General features: G+C 42.6%; 1 protein-coding gene across 3 annotated transcripts in view; it reads right to left on the reverse strand.

Annotated features, from left to right (window-relative positions):
• TULP4 (TUB like protein 4) overlaps positions 1–20418 on the reverse strand; it is a 230501-nt gene that overhangs the window by 59099 nt on the left and 150984 nt on the right. For all 3 annotated transcript variants that reach the window (XM_044243057.1, XM_044243067.1, XM_044243074.1), the window contains one exon: positions 9447–9608. In XM_044243057.1, coding sequence (XP_044098992.1) covers positions 9447–9608 — 162 coding nt within the window. The remainder of the gene's footprint in view (positions 1–9446; positions 9609–20418) is intronic.

A 20418-nucleotide genomic window follows, 5' to 3' on the forward strand; every position in this document is an offset into this window, starting at 1 on the left:
AAACTGCTGGAGAGAGGTAAAGAGAGGACAGATATGACGCAGGAAGAACAGGTGAAAACAAGTCTTAGGGCAGGTGGTCTGTGAAGATGTCATCAATTCTATCCTGCTGTCCTCAGGCAGCACTGCAGGGGCACTGTGCCAAGAAACAGGAACATGTCATCTTGCAAAGGCTTTCATCCAAGGAGATCACGTGTATTTTCTTGGCAGGGTATCCTAATATCTAATAATTCTCACTGAGCTGGATTTTCTATACCATGGGTTAGGGTTAAACTGGCAATGATTCACATCCAGAAACTGCTTTTGGATTTGAGCAGGAAGAATAATTCAGACATTAGGATCCCCATTCAAACTGCCTTCTAAAGGAGCAATAACCATATAGTCTGAAAAATGAAAACAAAACAAAACAAAAAGTACCTGAATCTAATCAGCCACAACTAATGAAATCTCCATGCCGATACTGGCAGATGTGGAAAACCCCCCAAATTTAGATTTTTCTGCATAAAATAGTATTTTCTATATAAAACAGAATGAATGAAAATCTAATGCTGGGTTCTCCCAGGACAGGGTATGCGGAGTAAACCAGGAATCCCTCTTGTGTACGTGTGTGCATGCGTGCGTGCGTGTGGTACTTGGGGATGGGTAGGGAATATGGCAATTCCTGAGGCGAGGCCATGGACTTAATTGTCTCCAGGAACGGAGAGGAGGGAAGCTGGCACTTCCAAGGAAAGCATTCTTCCTTCGCTCACTGCATGCCTACACTACTGCCCCAAGGAGTCCCAGCTACAGGGAGGAATGAGGCGTGGTGCCTGCCCTCACATATGGGAAGGAAGAAAACACGCAACCACAGTTACAACACAATGTGGAAAATGTTACGAAATGTGTTCGTGGTACCCAGGAGGCACTCCTGGAACACCAGCACCAGCGAGCCAGACTCACTGTAACTCTGCCTGGGTGAGGAGATGGGAGGGCAGCAGACTGTACAGAGGTGACGTTTGGGTTGAGTCTTCAAGGACAGGTGGAACTTCCCTGGTCACACAATGGGCAAGGGGAGGAGGAACAGCACGTGCAAAGGTAGGAGAGAAATATGGATATAGGAAACAAGGCAGTCCACTGTGGCTAGTGTGTAGGAGAGCGGGGCCCAGAGAAGAGGCTAGAAAGTGATGGAGAGTCACTAGAAAGTGATAGCCTAGACACCTTCCCAAACTCTCAGTTAACAGTAATGTGCAGGAAACTCTAACAGAGACCTGGAGAGAGGAAGCCAGCAGACAGAGAAGCCAATATCTGGAAACTGGAAAGCAATGGATGCATGGTAAGTGGCCAAACAGACCCGAGCAAACTGAAGCCCAAACCTACAGCAAGGAGGAAGACAGGGAGTAAGTTATGTCTGCCACAAAAGCCAAAGACCTTTCTAAAGTGGATGTGAGGGTGGGGAGAAGACAGGAGGATTAGGTGGAAGTCCTGAAAATGAAGAGGCAAACCCCCATACATCCTCTCCTGTGCACGCGGACAGGTGTGCATCTGTCTGACCTGCTGGAGTTGCTGAACAGAAGCCCAGGACGGGGGACGGACACAGACACAGCTCAGGGGCCTATGGGGAAAGCTTGGCAACTTGGTGCCAGAAACGAGCCCACCTCAGTCACCAGATGAGGGACACGTGGAAGGACAGGTCCAGTGGCCGCCCTACAGCGAAGCCCATCCGTTAAGAATGCCACCACCGGGGGTGCCTGGGTGGCTCAGTGGGTTAAGCCTCTGCCTTCAGCTCAGGTCATGATCTCAGGTTTCTGGGATCGAGCCCTACATCGGGCGCTCTGCTCAGCAGGGAGCCTGCTTCCTCCTCTCTCTCTTTGCCTGCCTCTCTGCCTACTTTGATCTCTCTCTGTCAAATAAATAAAATCTTTAAAAAAAAAAAAAGAATGCCACCACTGCCCAGTGTCCAGGTCATTTTATGGTCTCCATCTCTTAAATATGAGCAGATGACCAGTGCCAACAAGACAGCTGATAAAAGCATCTAATATGAAGAAAAAAAGCCAAAACAAAGCCAGAAAGAATCTGAAGGAAAAAGACAATGAAAAATACAGAAAGATACTTCAAAACTTCTAATTAATATCTTCATGTTGTTTCATCCTTCACAAATAATGTTTTTCTTTAAAGCACAATCAGAAAACAAAAAAGAGTTCTTAAAAATTAAAAATAGTGCTAATTTTTAAAGTCAAAGAATTTGGAAGATATAGCTCAGAATATTGCCCAGAAAATAGGATAAGTAAGCAAAGCAAAGAATTTGGGAGAGAAAGGATATTAAAATCAGACCATCAATCTAGAAGGGCAACATCTAAGTTATAAGATTTTCAGAAAGAGAAAAGAAAATACCAAAGAGCTGAAAGCACGGGTTGCAAAGGGGTCTCGGTGTCCCAGCTAAAAATACAACCATCTTGAAATTTCCAACACCTGGAAGAAATGTTCCACCATGATAAGAGTTCCACCAGACCACAAAATCAAGGTGATTGCAGAAATAGAGGCTTCCACACCAGGGGAGAGAAGGGAACCAAGGCACAGGGAGTCAGTGTGGCTGGGGCAGGGAGCCAAGGGCCCTGGGAAGGGCAGTGCTAGAAAATCACCTCCCAAGTGATGAAACTCATTTGGAGGAGATTTCTAATATTTTTCCGTTGGGGGGGGTTGGAATTAACCTGTGATCAATACGCAGACAATTAAGCAACAGGTAAGGCAACATTACTAACTGTGGCCAAAGCCAACAGTGCACGAAGCAGGCAATGCAACCCTATCTAGTGTGTCTGTCTGTCATCTGTGAATTGCACTTTGAGCACAGAACGACCAGCCGTGCAGACAGGAGCACGCTGAGGGGCTGGTATAGAAAGGGGCATTCCAAGAGAGCCAGCTTCTCATTTTCCAGGTAGGAAGTTAGTAGAGAATACTGGAGTCCAAAAAATCAAGATCTGACCAAACAAGCCCATCATTCAAAATATGGAGAGGAACGCAGAGAGTTAAAAGTGGTTGCCATAGGGAGCAGGAATCAGGGAGTGGGAGGGATGGTACCAGGAATGAAAGGTGTCTGTGTTTTGTTTGCTTTGTAAATTTTTCATTATAAGCCTAGTAGTACTACTATTGGGCTTTTAAGAACTATTGTTTTAAAACTTAATAAACAGGAAACATAACCAGACTCATGTCTCTGTTATAGATTTTCCCTCAAAAACAAAATGCAAGACATATTCCAATTTCCTACCTAAAACAGAAGTGGAGGTGCCTGGGGATCTGGTCGGGTGCTCCTGGCCCCTCCTCCCCGCAGCTCCCTCCATCGCCTGCCCTAGGAAGGCAGCTCCACGGAACTCTGCGAGGAACAGTTTGCAGGCTGTGGCAGCAGGCAAAGGGAGATCTTTAAATAACTTCAAAGATTTGAAAAGTCACTCATTCCCTCACTGCTCAGGAAGCAAGAAAGGGGCAGCTCACGGAGCCAGAAGCAGCCACTGACAAAGAGAAGGAACCAGCCAAGGGAACCCCACTGAAGCGGAGGAGCGACAAGGAGAACCTTGTGGCCGGTCCAGCAGCCCTGTTACAGGACGCAAGGGGTGTGAGAGCTGACGCCCTTTCATTCAAGCTGGTCTGCACGTAACCATCTTGAGCCTTTGAACATAAATAAATAATCCCTGACACACAAAGATTTAAGAAGTGGAATCCCTAGGCCCTGGTGACTAAGCGGAAGGTGAAGACCAGGAAGAGGGCAAGGTCAGGGGCACACCCCCCCCCCCCGCTGGGTGCAAGTGACCAGCAACAGAGGCCAGGGCAGGGAGGAGGACTGACGAGCTGAGCTGGGACCAAGCTGGATCTGAGCAGGGTCTGGGCATCGAGTGCTCAGCAGGAGGGACAAGAGGGACAGATGGCTCACAAAGCTCGCAGCCTGGGCAGCCCGCACGCTCAGGTGGGGGCTGACGAGCGGTGGCAGTGGGAGAAATCACCCCGAGGACAGAAGAAAGGGGAAACGCCCACCACTGGCCAGCTAGGGAAGTGGACCAGGTACGAACGAGGGGCGAGCACAGGATCCCCGCAGGCTGGGTCAGCGAAGCCGGCGGCCGGGAGGGTTTCCAGGAGCGGGCTGTGCGGGGCGGTACTGGGAAAAGGAAAGACAAGGACGGAACATGGACTGGACTTGGCCATCGAGGCCTTGCTGCCGGCTGGGAGAGCAGTGTCCAGAAAGCAGGAGGCCTGGATACACGGCCTGGGATCACAGAGAATGCAGTCGGAGTGTTGGGGGGGGCGGTGGGCAGTGGAGGGGGGACGATGTGAAGCCCCGGACTGCCTGGAGAACAGGCGTCACGTGAGCAAAGAGCTCCGCAGCTCTGGGAGCCTCAGGAGAGAGGTCTGCCCGAGAACACAGGATCAGCTGCAAAGCAAGGCCAGCGGGCGATGGCTGAGATCCCTGTAAAGGACCCGGGTCAGGGAGCAAGTGGTGAGGCTGGGTTGAACCACATGACGTCCGCGTGTCACCCCTGCGCACAGGCCAAGCTAATCTCTGTATTATTCCAACTGTAGTGAAAGTGCTGCCGAAGCACACGCCGGAGGAGCCGCCTGGCATCTGACCTGGGGCTGCGCTGTGTGTGACAACAGCTGTTGCCACCTCCCTGAAGTGTACACAGCTTTGGCGCCTCCAGATCCCCATAAAATAAATTCAAGCAGTTCAGGCACCCTAACTCCGCATGTGCCACACTCCAGGAGGGTGGCAGATGACGGACACCGGGAAGAGGAGACAAAGCACCAGCCAAAGAAGCAGTTCTTGGCAGACCTCCTGTGCCCAGGGCAGAAGGGGGTTCCCGGGAGCCTGCTTCTTGCAAGGTGATCTCCCGAGAAGGGCGGGACTGGGATTTTCTTCCCGCACGGGTGCAGGTGCACCCCTTCTTCCGCTTCTAACCTCAGTTCCTCAGATGTGAGTCTGAGGCTTTTTCCTTCTGTCCTATCTTCCCACAGGTCCACCAGCCAGTGGCTGTTCTAGGAGAGTCACGGCGGTGTCTACACACGTGACTTATGCTCTGGCCTCTCTGACTTCCTGATGGAAACGCATCTCATGTTCTCAGCAACCTTCTCTGGTTCAAAGGCTCTCAGAGGGAGCGATGCTCACATAAGATTTGGAGAACGCTAGATGGTCATGTGTAAATGCAGGCGTCTCAGAGCACTTTCCTGTAGCCAGAGGCACAGTGTTCTCCCAGAGCCCTGGAGACCGTAGAGGAAACTCTGCATTCTCCCCCTACATACTGTGCTGTGACGCTGGGTGTTTCCTAGAAATGGCAAAAGCTTCACTGCTGCGTGACTCCTGATCAACTTGGGACCCAAAGAAAATTTTTCCCCAGTCATATTTGTATTTATTTCTGACATTTTCTATTTATATCATTTGCTTTTTCTTCCAAGCCCTACAAAGACTGTTCCATTTATAATACATCTCAAATTTATCAAGCTAAATTTATAGAAGTGTCTTCTCTGAGAATTTTCTATTCTTCAAAATATTTTTTGAAGACTCGTATTTTTTACAAGGCTGTTATGGACTGAATGTTTGTATCCCCCTCAAAATTTATACACTGTAGCCCTAAGCCCTAATGTGACTGTACTTGGAGATGGAGCCTATAAAGAGGTAATGAAGGTTAGATGAGATCGAAAGGATAGGGCCCGAAACCAACAGAATTGGTGTCCTTATATGAAAAGGAAGCTATACCAGGGATGAGCACACAGAGGAAAGGCCATGTGAGGACAGGAAGATGGGGGCCACCTGCCAGCCAAGGAGAGAGGCTTCAAGAGCAACCAAGCCTGCCAATGCCTGATCCTGGGCTTCCATCCTCCAGACCTGTGAGAGATAAACGCCTGATGTCTAAGCCCTCCAGCCTGTAGAATTCTCTACAGCAGCCCGAGGGTACTACGTCACATTCCCTTCTTGCAATTTAATGGAAGACAAGTTTTAACCTAACTTAAAACACATCACTTGAAAAAATCCGCTATATGTACAGATGAAATTAGTAAGTTTTGAAAAGTAGTTTTGCTTTTACGAAAGTTATACGCTTTTAATGTGGCTCCGTGTGAATGACAGGGTATCCCCTATTAACCATCCTCACCCGAACTGTTTAGTCCAAACCTGATCTCAGCCTAACTTCCAGATGACAGAAAAAAGAGGCTAGTAGAAGTTAAGTAGTACTATGGATAAACAATGGTACAAGCCTAGACTGCGGACTATTCCACAAAGTTACTGCATTACACTTGTGAGAAAGGTAATGTTGTCAAAAAATAAACAAAAAGAGTTAATTTTTCTAGACAGAAGATATAATAAACAGTTGCTGTACATAACCTGGATCCCAGTTCTAAATAACCAAAAAAAAAAAAAAAAAGAAAGAAAAGCTTACAAAACACATTCTTGTAACACTTAGGGAATAATGAGCAAACAGTGCTAATTTCTTGGAGGCGATAATGTAGGAGAAAAATTTTATTCTTACAACAAACATGTTGAAATATTTCGGAGTGATGCACACGATGTCTACAACTTATTTTCAAAAATAATCCTGCAAAAATGTGTGCATGTATGAAAGGAAAGAGAAGGAGAAAGCGGGGCAGGAAGGGGGAGAGGAGGGGAGCACGCACAAATACAGGAAACAATTAGTTGGTGAATTTAAGGAATGTACATTCTTTCAGCTCTTCTGCAATGTTTGAATATATGCGTACCAGAAAGTTGCGGAAGATGACCCCAAGTATCACTCTAGACTGTCTAGATCAGGAATCTGAAGGGGGAGTGTTCATGCATGGAATCCTACGGGCTCCCAGCATCCTGTGCAAAGTGATGGATACAAACATGTATGTACGTGTGCACATTTTTCCAGGAAAAGGGCTCCCAATTTCCATCCGATACTTCAAGTAGTCTATAATCCCCAAAAGGGTACAGAAAACACCACTCTAAACTGAAGAAAATATATGACAAATAGGAAAAGAGCTAGACTCTCAAACTCACTTGTAAAATAGTACTGCTTACATTTTAAAGTTAGGAAACAACCTGAAGTCCTGTAGGATCTGGAGTATCTCAAGATGGGAGGAGGCGGCTTCATCTGAATGACGTTTTACTCTGCTAAGTGCAGGGGATCCTCTGGGGCAAAGGAAGAGGAGGAGGTACAGCTTTGAACATCAGCTCCCACTGTAAAGAGCTGAGGGCATTACATTTCGAATTGTCTTCATACTTTTTTCTCATTAATCATTTTCGAACCAAGCAAGAGGTATGAAAGAGTGACAGACAAAGAGGAAGGAATGTTATTTTTCCATGTCTCAGTTCAAGTATGACTGATGGGAGTACCCGTCCCTCCCTTCTCTACGTTAAATTCTTAGAAGGACCCTCATTGCTTCAGGGGTCTGCAACCTTTCTGAAAGGCAGTGAGTGCAGCACCTTCCCTGAATGACACCCTAGCTGTTAGCCCCAAATACAGAACCAGTAAAAGCAGTCTTTTAGACAGAGTTTGTGGGCCAGGAGACCAACAACCAGCCAGGATCACTCTCTGATCCTGCAGACAGGTCTACAGAGCCAAGTTCAAGTGCCTCCGCCTGGCTTTAAAGCTGTAGCCCATCTGCACTCCCTCGTGCCCACCACTGCACAGTGTCTGCTACCCCAGCAACGTTGCCGGGATGCAGTGAGGGACGTTTGTGGTCCCCCAGCACAACAAAGGCAGGTTCCAAGTCTTGCCCACTGTGCCCTGGCATGTCTGGGTCCTGTGCCTGTCACTCTCCAAGTATGTCTGTCCAGCAGGCGTAGCTTATCAGGACACTGGGACATGAGCCTCCCATGTTCCATCCCTCGAGGCAAGGGAAGAATGTGAAGCCAAGACTTTCACTTCCACATGTGTAAGTGCTTTCACATCTGTTTGCTCATCTGATTACAAAAGCCCGGGGGAAAGAGCAGGAAATAATTCACACCCCCGCCACAGAGAAGGAACCGTGCAGAGAGGTGTGTGGGCAAGGCCACTTAATGGGCCCCAGCCGACTTCTCAGAGCAACTCTAGGGGCAGTAAACACCTGAAAACACACATATGCGCGGGGTACCTAGGAGCCTCGGAGCCGTGGAAGAAACTTGGAGTTGCGACTGTTTCTTTGCAGCTCTCATAGTAGTAATTTTGAGAAGAAAGGAAAAAATACTGACCACTTATATTTGGGGGAAAAAAAAAAAAAGAAGAAAAAGAATTAAAAGAAAAAAGATTAAAAAATGGAAGTTATGGTTCCTTTTATATGGCTTGCTTTTACCAATAATGAACTAAAATCTCTGCTATGAAATGTCCTGGCATTTTATGGATTTTGTTGTGCTTGGAAAACACAAGCTTCATATTTACAAAGGTTTTTACCTGGTCAACCTTTTTATTTAAAAAAGGAATTATCAATATGTAATTTTATTAGGCTATATATTATTTTATCATGAAAGTAAAATAGATAAAGAATATTTTAAAATTGGGTTTTAGGAAATGACCCAAAAGTTCATCACTGTAAAACAACCCACCTGTGGCATTTTGTCTCCTTCCAGGTCTTTCCAGCTTGTGGATGGGTTTCTTTTGGTTGCAGTTCGACATGGTAATCATACCACATACACTGTCTCATATTCCTGATTTTTTTGTCATCATACCATAAGAGCTCTTCCCGATTATTATACCGCCTTCATAACCACAACTCACAACTTTCTGAACTACTTATTATATAATTCCTTCCGTGGTAATACCACAGTTACTTAACCACTCTATTTTTAGACAAGTAGGCTGCTGCTGAATTTTTACTATCCTAAATAATGCTTTAATAACTATAACTTTTATTTTCTTCCCTTTTATTTCTTTTAGATACATTCCTAAAGTATATTAACAGGTCAAAGTGAACAACAATTTTTTAAGACTTTTGACATATTCTGCCCAAACTGCTTCCCCAAACATTCAGTACACATCATTACCAGCAATGAGTAAGAATCCTTTGACTGAACTCTTATCATTAACGAGTATATCATCTGTATCATTTTATTTTCTTTGCTAATAAGTGAAACCATATCCTATGTTACTTTTTATCTGTCTCCTGAAAATGCATACTTTTCTACCATATGAATACTGATTAGCTGAACTTCCTTGGTGAAACATTATGGCCATTATCCATTTATCAACTATTTATGTAGATTAAAAAGTATATTTGCATGAATATTTTCTAAAATGCCAACCCAGTGTTTCCCATAATGATGGGAAATACTATTTCTCCACTCTCTGGTTCACTTAAAAGTTTTGTTTCAATTTCTACCTGGACATAGTCATCGTTCTGCACTTTTAAGATTCTTTAAAGAGGCTTCTGAGCACCTTCCCCCTCCCCTACCCCTTCCCTGTGTGACTGTAAGCAATTCACTTCCTCTTCAGCTCAGATGGTTTTAACATTACACACCTGTATTCAAGAGGCTTTACCTGTTGGTCATCAGGAGTCCATATGCCACATGTGATTTGACTTTCCAAGTTGATCTCGGATGACCAGTGTCTTTGTCCGCTGACAGAACCAACCAGGACAAACCCGTCTCGATATGAAATGAGTGCTTGAGTCCCATCATGGCTCCACGTGAAATCACTCACCTTTGAGACACACATAGACAAAAGGTGTCAATTGTAATTAGAAAGGGAAAGCACTTTTATCAAAGGCTACAGTCATTAACTTAGCCTTTGGCTAAGAGTCAGATGACCTTAAAGAGAACATTATGTAAAATATATGTATTACAACACTAATATATAAAAGATTAAAAAAATAATATAAAAGATATCATTTGAAAAGCAAGTGTCAGTGCAGTGCTAAGCGCTTCACATATATGTTAATTCTTTAAGCCTTTTTCGAGGGAGGTGTTATCATGCCCATTTTATGGAGAAAAAAGACACGGGGGTAGGGGGGTGGGGGGGGTAAGTAACTTATTCTTATTCACACACGTCTGGTGAATGGCCTCACCGAGAACCATTCAGTGTCCTTGCTTCCTGCCTCCCGCCCACAGTAACAGATTCTCCATCAGTGTCTCTGGGTCACTTACCAAAATAGGAAAGTTCTCAGTCTCTTATTACATGACTTTCCCAATCTTGCTAACAATATTCCCTTAATCAAAATGAAAAAAAAATGTAACTGGAAAATCACACAAACTTATCAAATGAGTTTATTGCATTTATTCAAATAACCACATTTTAAAAATCTTTTATTCTATTAGTGTAGTCAATTACTTCTACAGATTTCCTCAAATTATACTACCCTTGCATGCCTAGCAGCAGCCCAGCTTGGAGGTGAAGTACTGTCTTTTATAGATACAGCTGAAGTTGGTATACTAATGAATTCAGAACTTCTACAGCTGTATTCATGAGTGAAATAAACTTCTGATTGCCTTTCTTGTAATGCGTTTGTCTGGATTTCTCAAGGTTATGCTGACCTCTCAGAATGAGCTGCACAGTTCTTCCTCTCGTTCCACTGCCTGGAAGAATCTGTATGAACTGGGATGACCTATTGCTTGAAAGTTTGATGTAACGTGCCTATAAAACTATCTGGCTCTGAATTTTTTGGTAGGAATAATTTTAACCACTGCTTTAATTTACTTAATAGTTTTAGTACTAATGAAACTTTAAAGCTTTTTCTTCTTGTTGAGTCAGTTTTACTGAATTATTTAAAAATTTTTCCAGTTTATGTATGTTTTCCAAACTGCTGGCAAGTAGTTGCTTATAGTATTTATCTTTTTAAAAATCAATTTTACTGAGGTATAATTTATATACAATAAAATAAAGCTCCCCCTCAGAAGTCAGATCCCTACCCTCACCCTTGGTCCAAGGCAAGAGTGATCTAATTTCACTCACGGGCTACTTATTCTTGAATTGCACACGAATGGAACCGTGTATCTAATATGCTCACTTTGTGTATGGGTGCTTTTACTCAGTACTATGGTTTAGGAGTATTCTAAATTCTTGTGTGCGTCAGCAGTTCATTCCTCTTCACAGATGAGTAGTATTCTGTCGTATCAATAGACCACAGTATATTCATCCACCCAAATTGCCAGGCTTTTAGGTTATTTTCACTGTTTGGCTATTATAAAATTGCCATCAACATTCATGTGCAAGACTCTTTGTAGACATATAGTTTCATTTCCCTTAAGTAAATAAATACCTAAAAGTGGAATTAATTGCTGGACCGTATGGTAAGTGTTAAGTTTAACTGCATATGAAATTACCAAACTATTTTCCGAAGTGGTTAGGCCATGTTATACTCCCAGCAGCGTGAGAAAGTACCGGCACGTCCACGTCTCACCGACACTTGGTACTTCAGTCTCTTTCGTGTTAGCTGTTCCAGTAGGTACGTGGTAACAACACTGTGCTCTTAATTTGCATTTCTCCAATGCAGCCACATTGAACATTTCTCATACTTCCTGATCATTTGCACATCATCTCTTGGGACATGTCTGTTCAAATCCCTTGCTATAGGTATCTATTCATTTATTCATATATATGTGTTATGTGTATGAATATTCATACAGATGTATATATTATGTCTGTGTGTATATGAATTATGAGTTTTTCCACCTTATTGTATTATAAAAATCCCAGATACAAACCTTTGTCAGATATGTATGCTGCAAATAATTTCTCTAACTCTGTGGCTTGCCTTTGCATTTTCTTAGTGGTATCTTTCAAAAAGCCTTAAATTTTGATGAAGTCCAGTATCAGTTTTTTTTCTTTTATGGTTCATGCTTTTTATGTCCAATCCCACTGAATGTTTACCTAATCCAAGGCTGCAAACTCAGGATTTCCAGAGTAGTTTAGTTTTTACATTTATATCTGCGATTTATTTTGAATTAATTTTTGTACAGAGGATAACGTCAGAATAGAGGCTTGTTGTTGTTTTTTTAATATTTATTTATTTGAAAGACAGAGTGAGCACAAGTGGGGAGCTCCCCCACCCCCCACCATGGGTCTCCATCCTAAGTCCCTGAGATCATGACCTGAGCTGAAGGCAAGCACTTACCTGACTGAGCCACCCAGGTGCCCCAGGGGCTTTTTTGTTTTTAAATATAGACATTCAGTTGTTTCAGCACCATGTCAAAAAGATTCCTTGGATGTTACCTAGAGTTATTATGGTGATCCTTTCACAATATGGTTGACCTCTGAACAACTCAGGGCATTGGAGGCTGAACCCTATGCAGCTGAAAATCCACATGAACTTTTGACTCCCCCCAAAACTACTGTAAATAGCCTGCTGTTGACCTGAAGCCTTATGAAGAGCAAAAAACCAGTCAATTAATATATATTTTGTATATTTAGCTGTTACATACTGTACTCTTACAATCTCCTGAGCTAGAGAAAAGAAAATGTTATTAAGCAAATCATAAGGAAAATACATTTACAGTATTAATCTGTATTTTTAAGTTATTTAAATTCTAGTTAGTTAACACAATGTAATATTAGTTTCAGGTGTAGAATTTAGTGAGTCATCACTCAGATACAACACCCAGTGCTCATCACAAGTGCCTTCCTTAATTCCCATCAACCACTTACCCCATCCCCTGCCCACCTCCCCTCCAGCAACCCTCAGTTTGTTCTCTATGGTTAAGTCTGTTTTCTGGCTTGTTTCTTTTTTTAAAAAAATTTTCCTCTATTTCGTTTGTTTTATTTCTTAAATTCCACGAGTGAAATCATACAGTATTTGTCTTTCTCTGACTGACTTATTTTGCATAGCATAATACTCTCTAGCTCCACCTTTATCGTTACAAATGGCAAGATTTCATTCTTTTTGCTGGCTGAGTAGTATTCCACTGTGTGTGTGTAATACATATCACATCTTCTTTATCCATTCATCAGTCGAGGGCTACTGTTGATAATGTTGTTATAAACATCGGGGTGCATGTATCCCTTCAAATCAGTATTTTTGTATTCTCCGGGTAAATACCTAGTAGTGGAACTGCTAGATTGTAGGGTGGCCCGATTTCTAACTTTTTGAGGAAACTCCATACTGTTTTCCAGGGTGTCTGTATCAGTTTGCTTTCCTGCCAGCTTTGCAAAAGGTTTCCCCTTTCTCCGTCTCCCCGCCAACATCTGTTGTTTCCTGTGTTAACTGTAGCCATTCTGACAGGTGTGGGGTTGATATCTCATTGTAGTTCTGATTTGTATTTCCCTGATGATGAGTGATGTTGAGCATCTTTTCATATGTCTGTCAGCTATCTGTATGTCTTCTTCAGAAAAGTATCTATTCATATCTTCTGTCTCTTTGTAAACTAAATTATTTGGTTTTGGGGTGTTGAATTTTATAAGTTCTTTATAGATTCTGGATACTAACATTTTATCAGATATATCATTGGCAAATTATCTTCTCCCATTCTGAAGGATGCCTTTTGGTTTTGTTGTTTCCTTTGCTGTGTAGAAGTCTTTTATCTTGATGAAGTTCTAACAGTTCATTTTTGCTTTTGTTTCCCTTGCCTCAACAGATATATCTAATAACAAGTTTCTGTGGCCAATGTCAAAGAAGTCACTGCTTATATTCTCCTCTAGGATTTGGATGGTTTCCTGTCTCACATTTAGGCCTTTCATCCATTTTGAATTTATTTTGGTGTGTGGTGTAAGACAGTGGTACAGTTTCGTTCTTTTGCATGTAGCTGTCCAGTTTTCCCAACACCATTTGTCAAAGAGATTGTCTTTTTTCCCACTGGATATTCTTTCCTGCTTCATCAAAGATTAGTTAACCATAACCATAGAGATGTGGGTTCATTTCTGGGATTTTTATTCTGTTCCACTAATCTACATGTCTGTTTTTGTGCTAGTGCCATCCTGCCTTAAGCTTTATGATATAACTTGAAGTACTTGCCTCCAGCTTTGCTCTTCATTTTCAACACTGCTTTGGCTGTTCAGGGTCTTCTGTGGTTCCATACAAATTTAAGGACTGTTTGTTCTAGCTCTGTGGAAAAATGCTGGTGGTATTTTGATAGGGATTGCATTAAATGTGTAGATTGCTCTGGGTAGTATAGACATTTTAACAATATTTATTCTTCTGATCCATGAGCATGGGATGTTTTCCATTTCTTTGTGTCATCTTCACTTTCTTTCATTGGTGTTTTATAATTTTCAGAGGACAGACCTTTTACCTCTTTGGTTAACTTTATTCCCAGGTATGTTATGGTTTTTGGTGCAATTATAAATGGGATTGATTCCTTGACTTCTCTTTCTGCTGATTCATTACTAGAGTATAGAAACGCACCAGATATTCATATGTTGATTTTGTATCCTGTGGCTTTACTGAATTCAGTTATCAGTTTTAACAATTTTTTGGTGGAGTGCTTTGGGTTTTCTATATAGAGTAGCATGTTGTTTGCAAATAGTGAAAGCTTAACTTCTTCCTTGCCAATTTGGCTGTCTTTTATTGCTTTTTGTTATCTGATTACTGCAGCTAGGACTTCCATACTCTGTGAAATAACTGGTGAGAGTGGACATCCCTCTCTTGACCACAGAGGAAATGCTCTGTTTCTCCTCATTGAGGAAGAAATTAGCTGTAGGTTTTTTGTATATGGCCTTCATCAGATTGAGGTATGTTCCCTCGATCCCTACTTTGTTGAGGGTTTGTTATTATGAATGGGTATTGTACTTTGCCAAATGCTTTTTCTACATTTATTGAGAGGATCCTAAGGTCCTTATTCTTTCTTTTGCTGATGTGGTGTATCACGTTGTTTGATTTGCAAGCACTGAACCACCCTTGCAGCCTAGGAATAAATTCTACTTCATTTTGATGAAATAATTCTTTAAGTGTATACCTTTTGATTCAATTTGCTTCTTTAAACGTTTGGTACAATTCCCCTGTGATGCCATCTGGCCCTGGACTTTAGTTTGTCGAGAGGTTTTTGATTACAGATTCTATTTCTTTGCTGGTTATCAGTCTGTTTAAGTTTTCTATTTTTCTTCCTGTTTCAGTTTTGATAGTTTGTATGTTTCTGGAAATTCATCCATTTCTTCCAAACTGTCCAATTTATTGGCATATAATTTTTCATAATCTTCTCTTATAGTTGTATTTCTGTGGTGTTAGTTTTTATTTGTCTTCTCTCATTTGTCATTTGATTTATTTGAGTCCTTTCTCTTTTCTTTTTGAGAAGTCTGACTAGTGGTTTATCAATTTTATTAATTTTTTTCAAAGAGTAAGCTCCTGGCTTCATTGCTTTATTCCACAGTTTTCTGATACCATTTATTTGGTATCATTTATTTCTGCTCTAATCTTCATTATTTCCTTTCTGATGGCTTTAGGCTTCATTTGTTCTTTTTCTTGCTCCTTTAGGTGTAAGGTTAGGTTGTTTATTTGAAAATTTTCTTGCTTCTTGAGGTAGGACTATCTTGCTATACAGTTCCCTCTTAGGACTGCTTTTGCTGTAGCCCAGAGGTTTTGAACCACCATGTTTTTATTTGTTTCTATGTATTTTTAAAATTTCTTCTTTATTTTCCTGGTTGACTGATTTATTCTTTAGTAGCATGTTGTTCAACCCCCATGTATTTGTGATCTTTCCAAAGTTTTTCTTGTGGCTGACTTCAAATTTCATAGCATTGTGGTCAGAAAATATGCCTGGTATGTTTTCAATCCTTTTGTACCTGCTGAGGCCTGATCTACACTGGAGGATATCCCATGTACACTTGAAAAGAATGTATATTCTGCTGCTTTGGGATGAAATGTTCTGAAAATATCTGTTAAGCCCATCTCATCCAGTGTGTCATTCCAAGTCATTGCTTCCTTGTTTTTCTGCTTAGATGATCTGTCCATTGATATAAGTGGGTTGTTAAAGTCTCCTACTATTATTGTATTATTATCAGTGAGTTCCTTCATGTTTGTTACTGTTTTATGTTTTGGATGCTTCCAAGTTGGGGGTGTAAATTTATAAATTTATTGCATAACACTTGCAATAAATATTTGCAAGTGTTAGATCTTCTTGTTGGATAGTCCCTTTTATTGTGATATAGTGCCCTTCTTCATCTCTTTTTATAGTCTTTGGTTTAAAATCTGTTTGTCTGATAGAAGTATTGCTACTCTGGCTTTGACTCCTATTGCATGATAAGTATATCCCCATCCCCTCACTTTCAACCTCCAAGTATCTTTAGGTCTAAAATGAATCTCTTGTAGGCAGCATATAGATGGGTCTTACTTTTTTATGCACTGTGACACCCTATGCCTTTGGATTGGAGCATTTACTCCACTTACAATCAGCATAATTATCAACATATATGTATTTAGTGCTATTTTATTACCTGTTTTGTGGTTGTTTCTAAGATTTTTCTCTGGTCCTTTCTAGTCTTTGTCACTTCTGGTCTTTCTTTCCCACTAAAAGAGTCCCCTTTCATATTTTTTGCAGGGTAGGTTTAGTCACAAACCCCTTTAGTTTTTGTTTGTCTTGGAAACTCTCTGTCATTCTATTTTGAATGACAGTCTTGTTTGATTGAGATTTTTCCCAGTTAGCATGTTGACTGTATCATGCCACTCTGTTCTCACTTGCAAAGTCTCTGTGGAGAGATCTGCTGCTAAACTTATGGGCCTTTCCTTGTCAGTTAGGGACTTCTTTTGTCTTGCTGCTTTTAGGATTTTTTTTCTTTATCACTATATTTTGCAAATTTAACTACAATACGTCTGGTGTTGGCCTGTTTTTATCAATTTTGATGGGAGTTCTCTATGCCTCCTGGATTTGGACATCTGTTTCCTTCTCCAGATTAAGTTTTCAGCTATGATTTCCTCAAACAAACATTCTGCACCCTTTTTTCTCTCTTCTTCTTCTTCAGGACTCAGGGACTATGACATCAATGTTATTAGGTTAGATGGAATCACTATGCTTCCCAGCCTACTCTTACGATCCATAGTTTTTCTTTCGTTCAGCTTCATTATTTTCCGTAATTCTACCTTCTGTATCACTTAATTGTTCCTCTACTTTTTCTATCCTTGTGGTCATGACATCCAGTTGGTTTAGAATCTCAGATACTGCATTTTTCATTTCTGTTTTTTAGCTCTTTTATCTCTGTGGTAAGGGTCTCCCTGAGGTCTTTTCTCGAGCCCAGTGAGCACCTTTATGACTGTTGCTTTAAATTCTGCCTATTACTTAAATCTGTTTTGATTAGATCTCTGGCCATGACATTTTCTTATTCCTTCTTTTGGGATGAATTTCTTCGTCCTGGCATTTTGTCTGGGTCTCTGTCTTCTTCTCTGTGTTAGAAAATCCTGTCATATTTCCAACTCCTGAGAGTAATGGATTTATGAAGAAGAGGTCACGTAATGTCCAGGGCCTGCTGCTTCAGGAAGTGCCCCTGGTATGTGCTGTATGCACTCTGCTGCTGTGTTTTGGCTGCTCTATCCCTCAGATCAGTCATTTACAGAGGCTCTTCCTTATCTGCGATGGACAGTGTTTAGACCCTGGCCAGCGTGTGGTGAGTTTTAAGTAGGTGTACTTTGGTCTGCTTGTTAAATGAGACCAGATGCGACTTCCACTAGAAAAGAAGCCTTGCAGAACTCTATGGTTGACAGAAATGGTGTGTATGTGTGGGCGGGGAGGGTTCTGATGGTCTTCTGGTGAAGGAACCCACTGTGCTGTCATTAGGCATGCCTGGGAGAAACAACCAGAACCAGGAGAGCACAGGGGGGCAGGGCTTGGTGTCTGCAGGTTAGCCAGCCAGGGTCTGCACTGTACTACTTACTGAGGTTGGTTTATGCAGAGGGCCAGGGGAGGGGAATGGCACCAGCCATCCTTTGTCCTGGGAGAGTGGGGTCCGTGCTTGCTGCCCTCAGGGAAGCCCTCCCAGAAAAGCAATTAATTTTCCTTCATGCGTCCATGTGTTTTTCATATCGCTGTTTTCACACTGTCTCTGGGTTGCTTGTCTGCCGGGAGCAGCGCAGTGCACTTTGGGTGCGATCCCAGCCAAGCTGGCTCACTTTCAAAACTCCAAACTTTAGGGACCTGATGTGATGGGGACCCGCACTGGTCTTCTGGTAGAGGGTCTCACTGTGCTGGGACAATCCAAGTTTGACCCAGAAAGGGTGTCACGCCAGAGCAGAGGGGCACGGGATCTGGAGCAAAGCAGGCTAAAGAGCCAGTGTCCACATTAGCCTCCTTACCAGGTGTCTCTGAGCCTATGCTGAGGGGCAGGGGACGGAAATGGCAACTACCAGCTCTTCTGTCCCCAGAGAGGCAATGCCACCTCTCACAGAGGCGCTCTAAGAAAGAGGAACAGTCTCTCCCTGTGAGTCTTAGGTCAGCCTCGGATTCTGCCATCTGCCTCAGGTTCCCTGTCTGCCTTCTCTCCAGGAGTAGGGCAGCGCCCTCAAGGCTCTATCCCAGCCATGCCAAGACCTCTATAACTCCAGTCTTTGAGCCCCACTGGTTGCACAAAATCAGGAAAATCAGCCTCTCTCATTTTCCCAACCAGTGGCTTTGGGGCAGTGTTCTCCTTGTACGATCCCACGCACTCTTCTCTCCCACCTTTGCTCACAACCAGGGCTCCCTCTCCTCCGCAGGACCTGCAATCGGTTTCTCCTGCAAACCACGCCTCTACACTCCCTGCCATCCTTGGTGTGGCCTCTTTTCTCCCTCTAGCTGTACGGTTTGTTCTGTCAGCAATCAGGTTGATTTCTTGGGTATTCAGAATTATTTGACTGATAATTATTTAGCTGTGTTCAAGGGACGAGGCAAGCCTAGGGTCCTCCTACTACGCCACCATCTTAGCTTGAGACCCTCCCCCAATCTGTACTGTATTTGTCGGAAAAAACCCACATGTAACTGGACCTATGCCATTCAAACTGCAGTTGTTCAAAGGTCAACTGTATGTACAAATATCAAATCGTTATGCTGTATACCTGAAACTAATATAATGTTATATGTCAATTACATCTCAAGAGAAAAAAACCTAAAGACTATTGTTTCCCCTACTGAATTACCTTTTAATTGCCTTTGATTACCTGGTAATCTCTATAGTTATGCCTACCTTTCATTCATAAAACTGTTCCTTGGAAATGTATAACTTCCTTTAAAATTGGTGACATTACTGGATATATCACATTTCAGATAAAATACACTAAATGGACACCAAAAGGACATGAACACTTGCTGTTTTCCCAGCAGGGGTTACAGGTTACAGTAGTTAGCGTGTCCACACCGTGACAATGGATGGGTTTGTGAGACAGCCCTTCAACAGCTGGTGTGAGGTTACTGAAAAAAGTTGTTTCCTTAGTAGGGTAAACTCAAAACCTTGGTTTCACTGATCCTATGTTTTAGCTAACCACACTATTTCGTTTTTCTTAAGAAAAATAAAATTTTTTTTTTTTTTTAGTTTTAGGCTTTTCGTTTTGCAAAAGGAATGTTACTTATTTATATGGATTCTAACTCATTTACCTTGGTAGAGATTTGTACTAAAAAGAAAAACATCCTACTAGGGGGTGGAAGGGGATGGCCAGTGAAAAGAAGCTTCCCCAAGACTCCACCAGTCATGCAGTCGGAGAAAATGATAAGAAAGGATGTCTCCATGAACTCACTGGGTTTACTAAATTAGGTCAGCATAGAGTGACAGGAATATACCACAAATGGAAAAACAAGAAGTAGGGAACTGATATCCAGTGCTGTGAAGAAAATAAGCAGGAAGCCCCCCTCCTTCTGGCTGCCCAGTGAGCATGGCGTCCGACGTGGACTAGCTGTGTCTGAGCACGAGCCTTGTCAGACCTCGGCCCGAGGCAGCTTTCATCACAACGGCCCATGCCTGTGCAGGGCACAGCCATCCTTGGTGACTAATCCTACACAATAACGCATGCACTGCTCCAGACCTGCTGCTGAAATAAAGGACTCATAATCGTTTCCTGAAAAAGAAACCATTAAGGCATCACTTAGGTTTGGCCAAGTGTTTCATTCCTTCAGGACAGTGCAAGTCACACTGTGGAACACGGATCCCGTCACTTCCTCTAAAATGAATTATTTTCCTCTAAGCAGATTTCAAGGATCCTTTTCCTCCAAGCACAGAACTGTCCTTCCTCCCAGCAGGTGCCGTTTCAGGGGCACAGACAGCCACTGTTTCTTCAACCAGTGAGTCATCAGCCCCAGGGCGCGATGTTTCTTTACTCAGGTAAGTTCTGATGCCAACACAATTTAAAGCAACCAAACCTTCCCAGGAAATAAGTGTTCACTGCTGACAACTGCTCAGTGGGTTTCGAGGATCGCAGAATCAGGATTCCAAATGAGAAAAATTCTATAAAAATCCGGATCAGGTCACAGATGCAGTGGGTACGCTCCGTGCGTGGCAGGGACAGGCATCCGCCAGAGTCCGGCGGCTTCCGGCTCCTCTACGGTCCGTGTAAGTTCATTCACCTCCAGCTCTGAATTCATCCTCCCTTTCTCATTTCTGAACCGCTTTTTTGTGCCAGATTCTCAATGAA

This window comes from Neovison vison, chromosome 1, assembly GCF_020171115.1.
Source record: "Neovison vison isolate M4711 chromosome 1, ASM_NN_V1, whole genome shotgun sequence".
Taxonomy (NCBI): Eukaryota; Metazoa; Chordata; class Mammalia; order Carnivora; family Mustelidae; genus Neogale; species Neogale vison.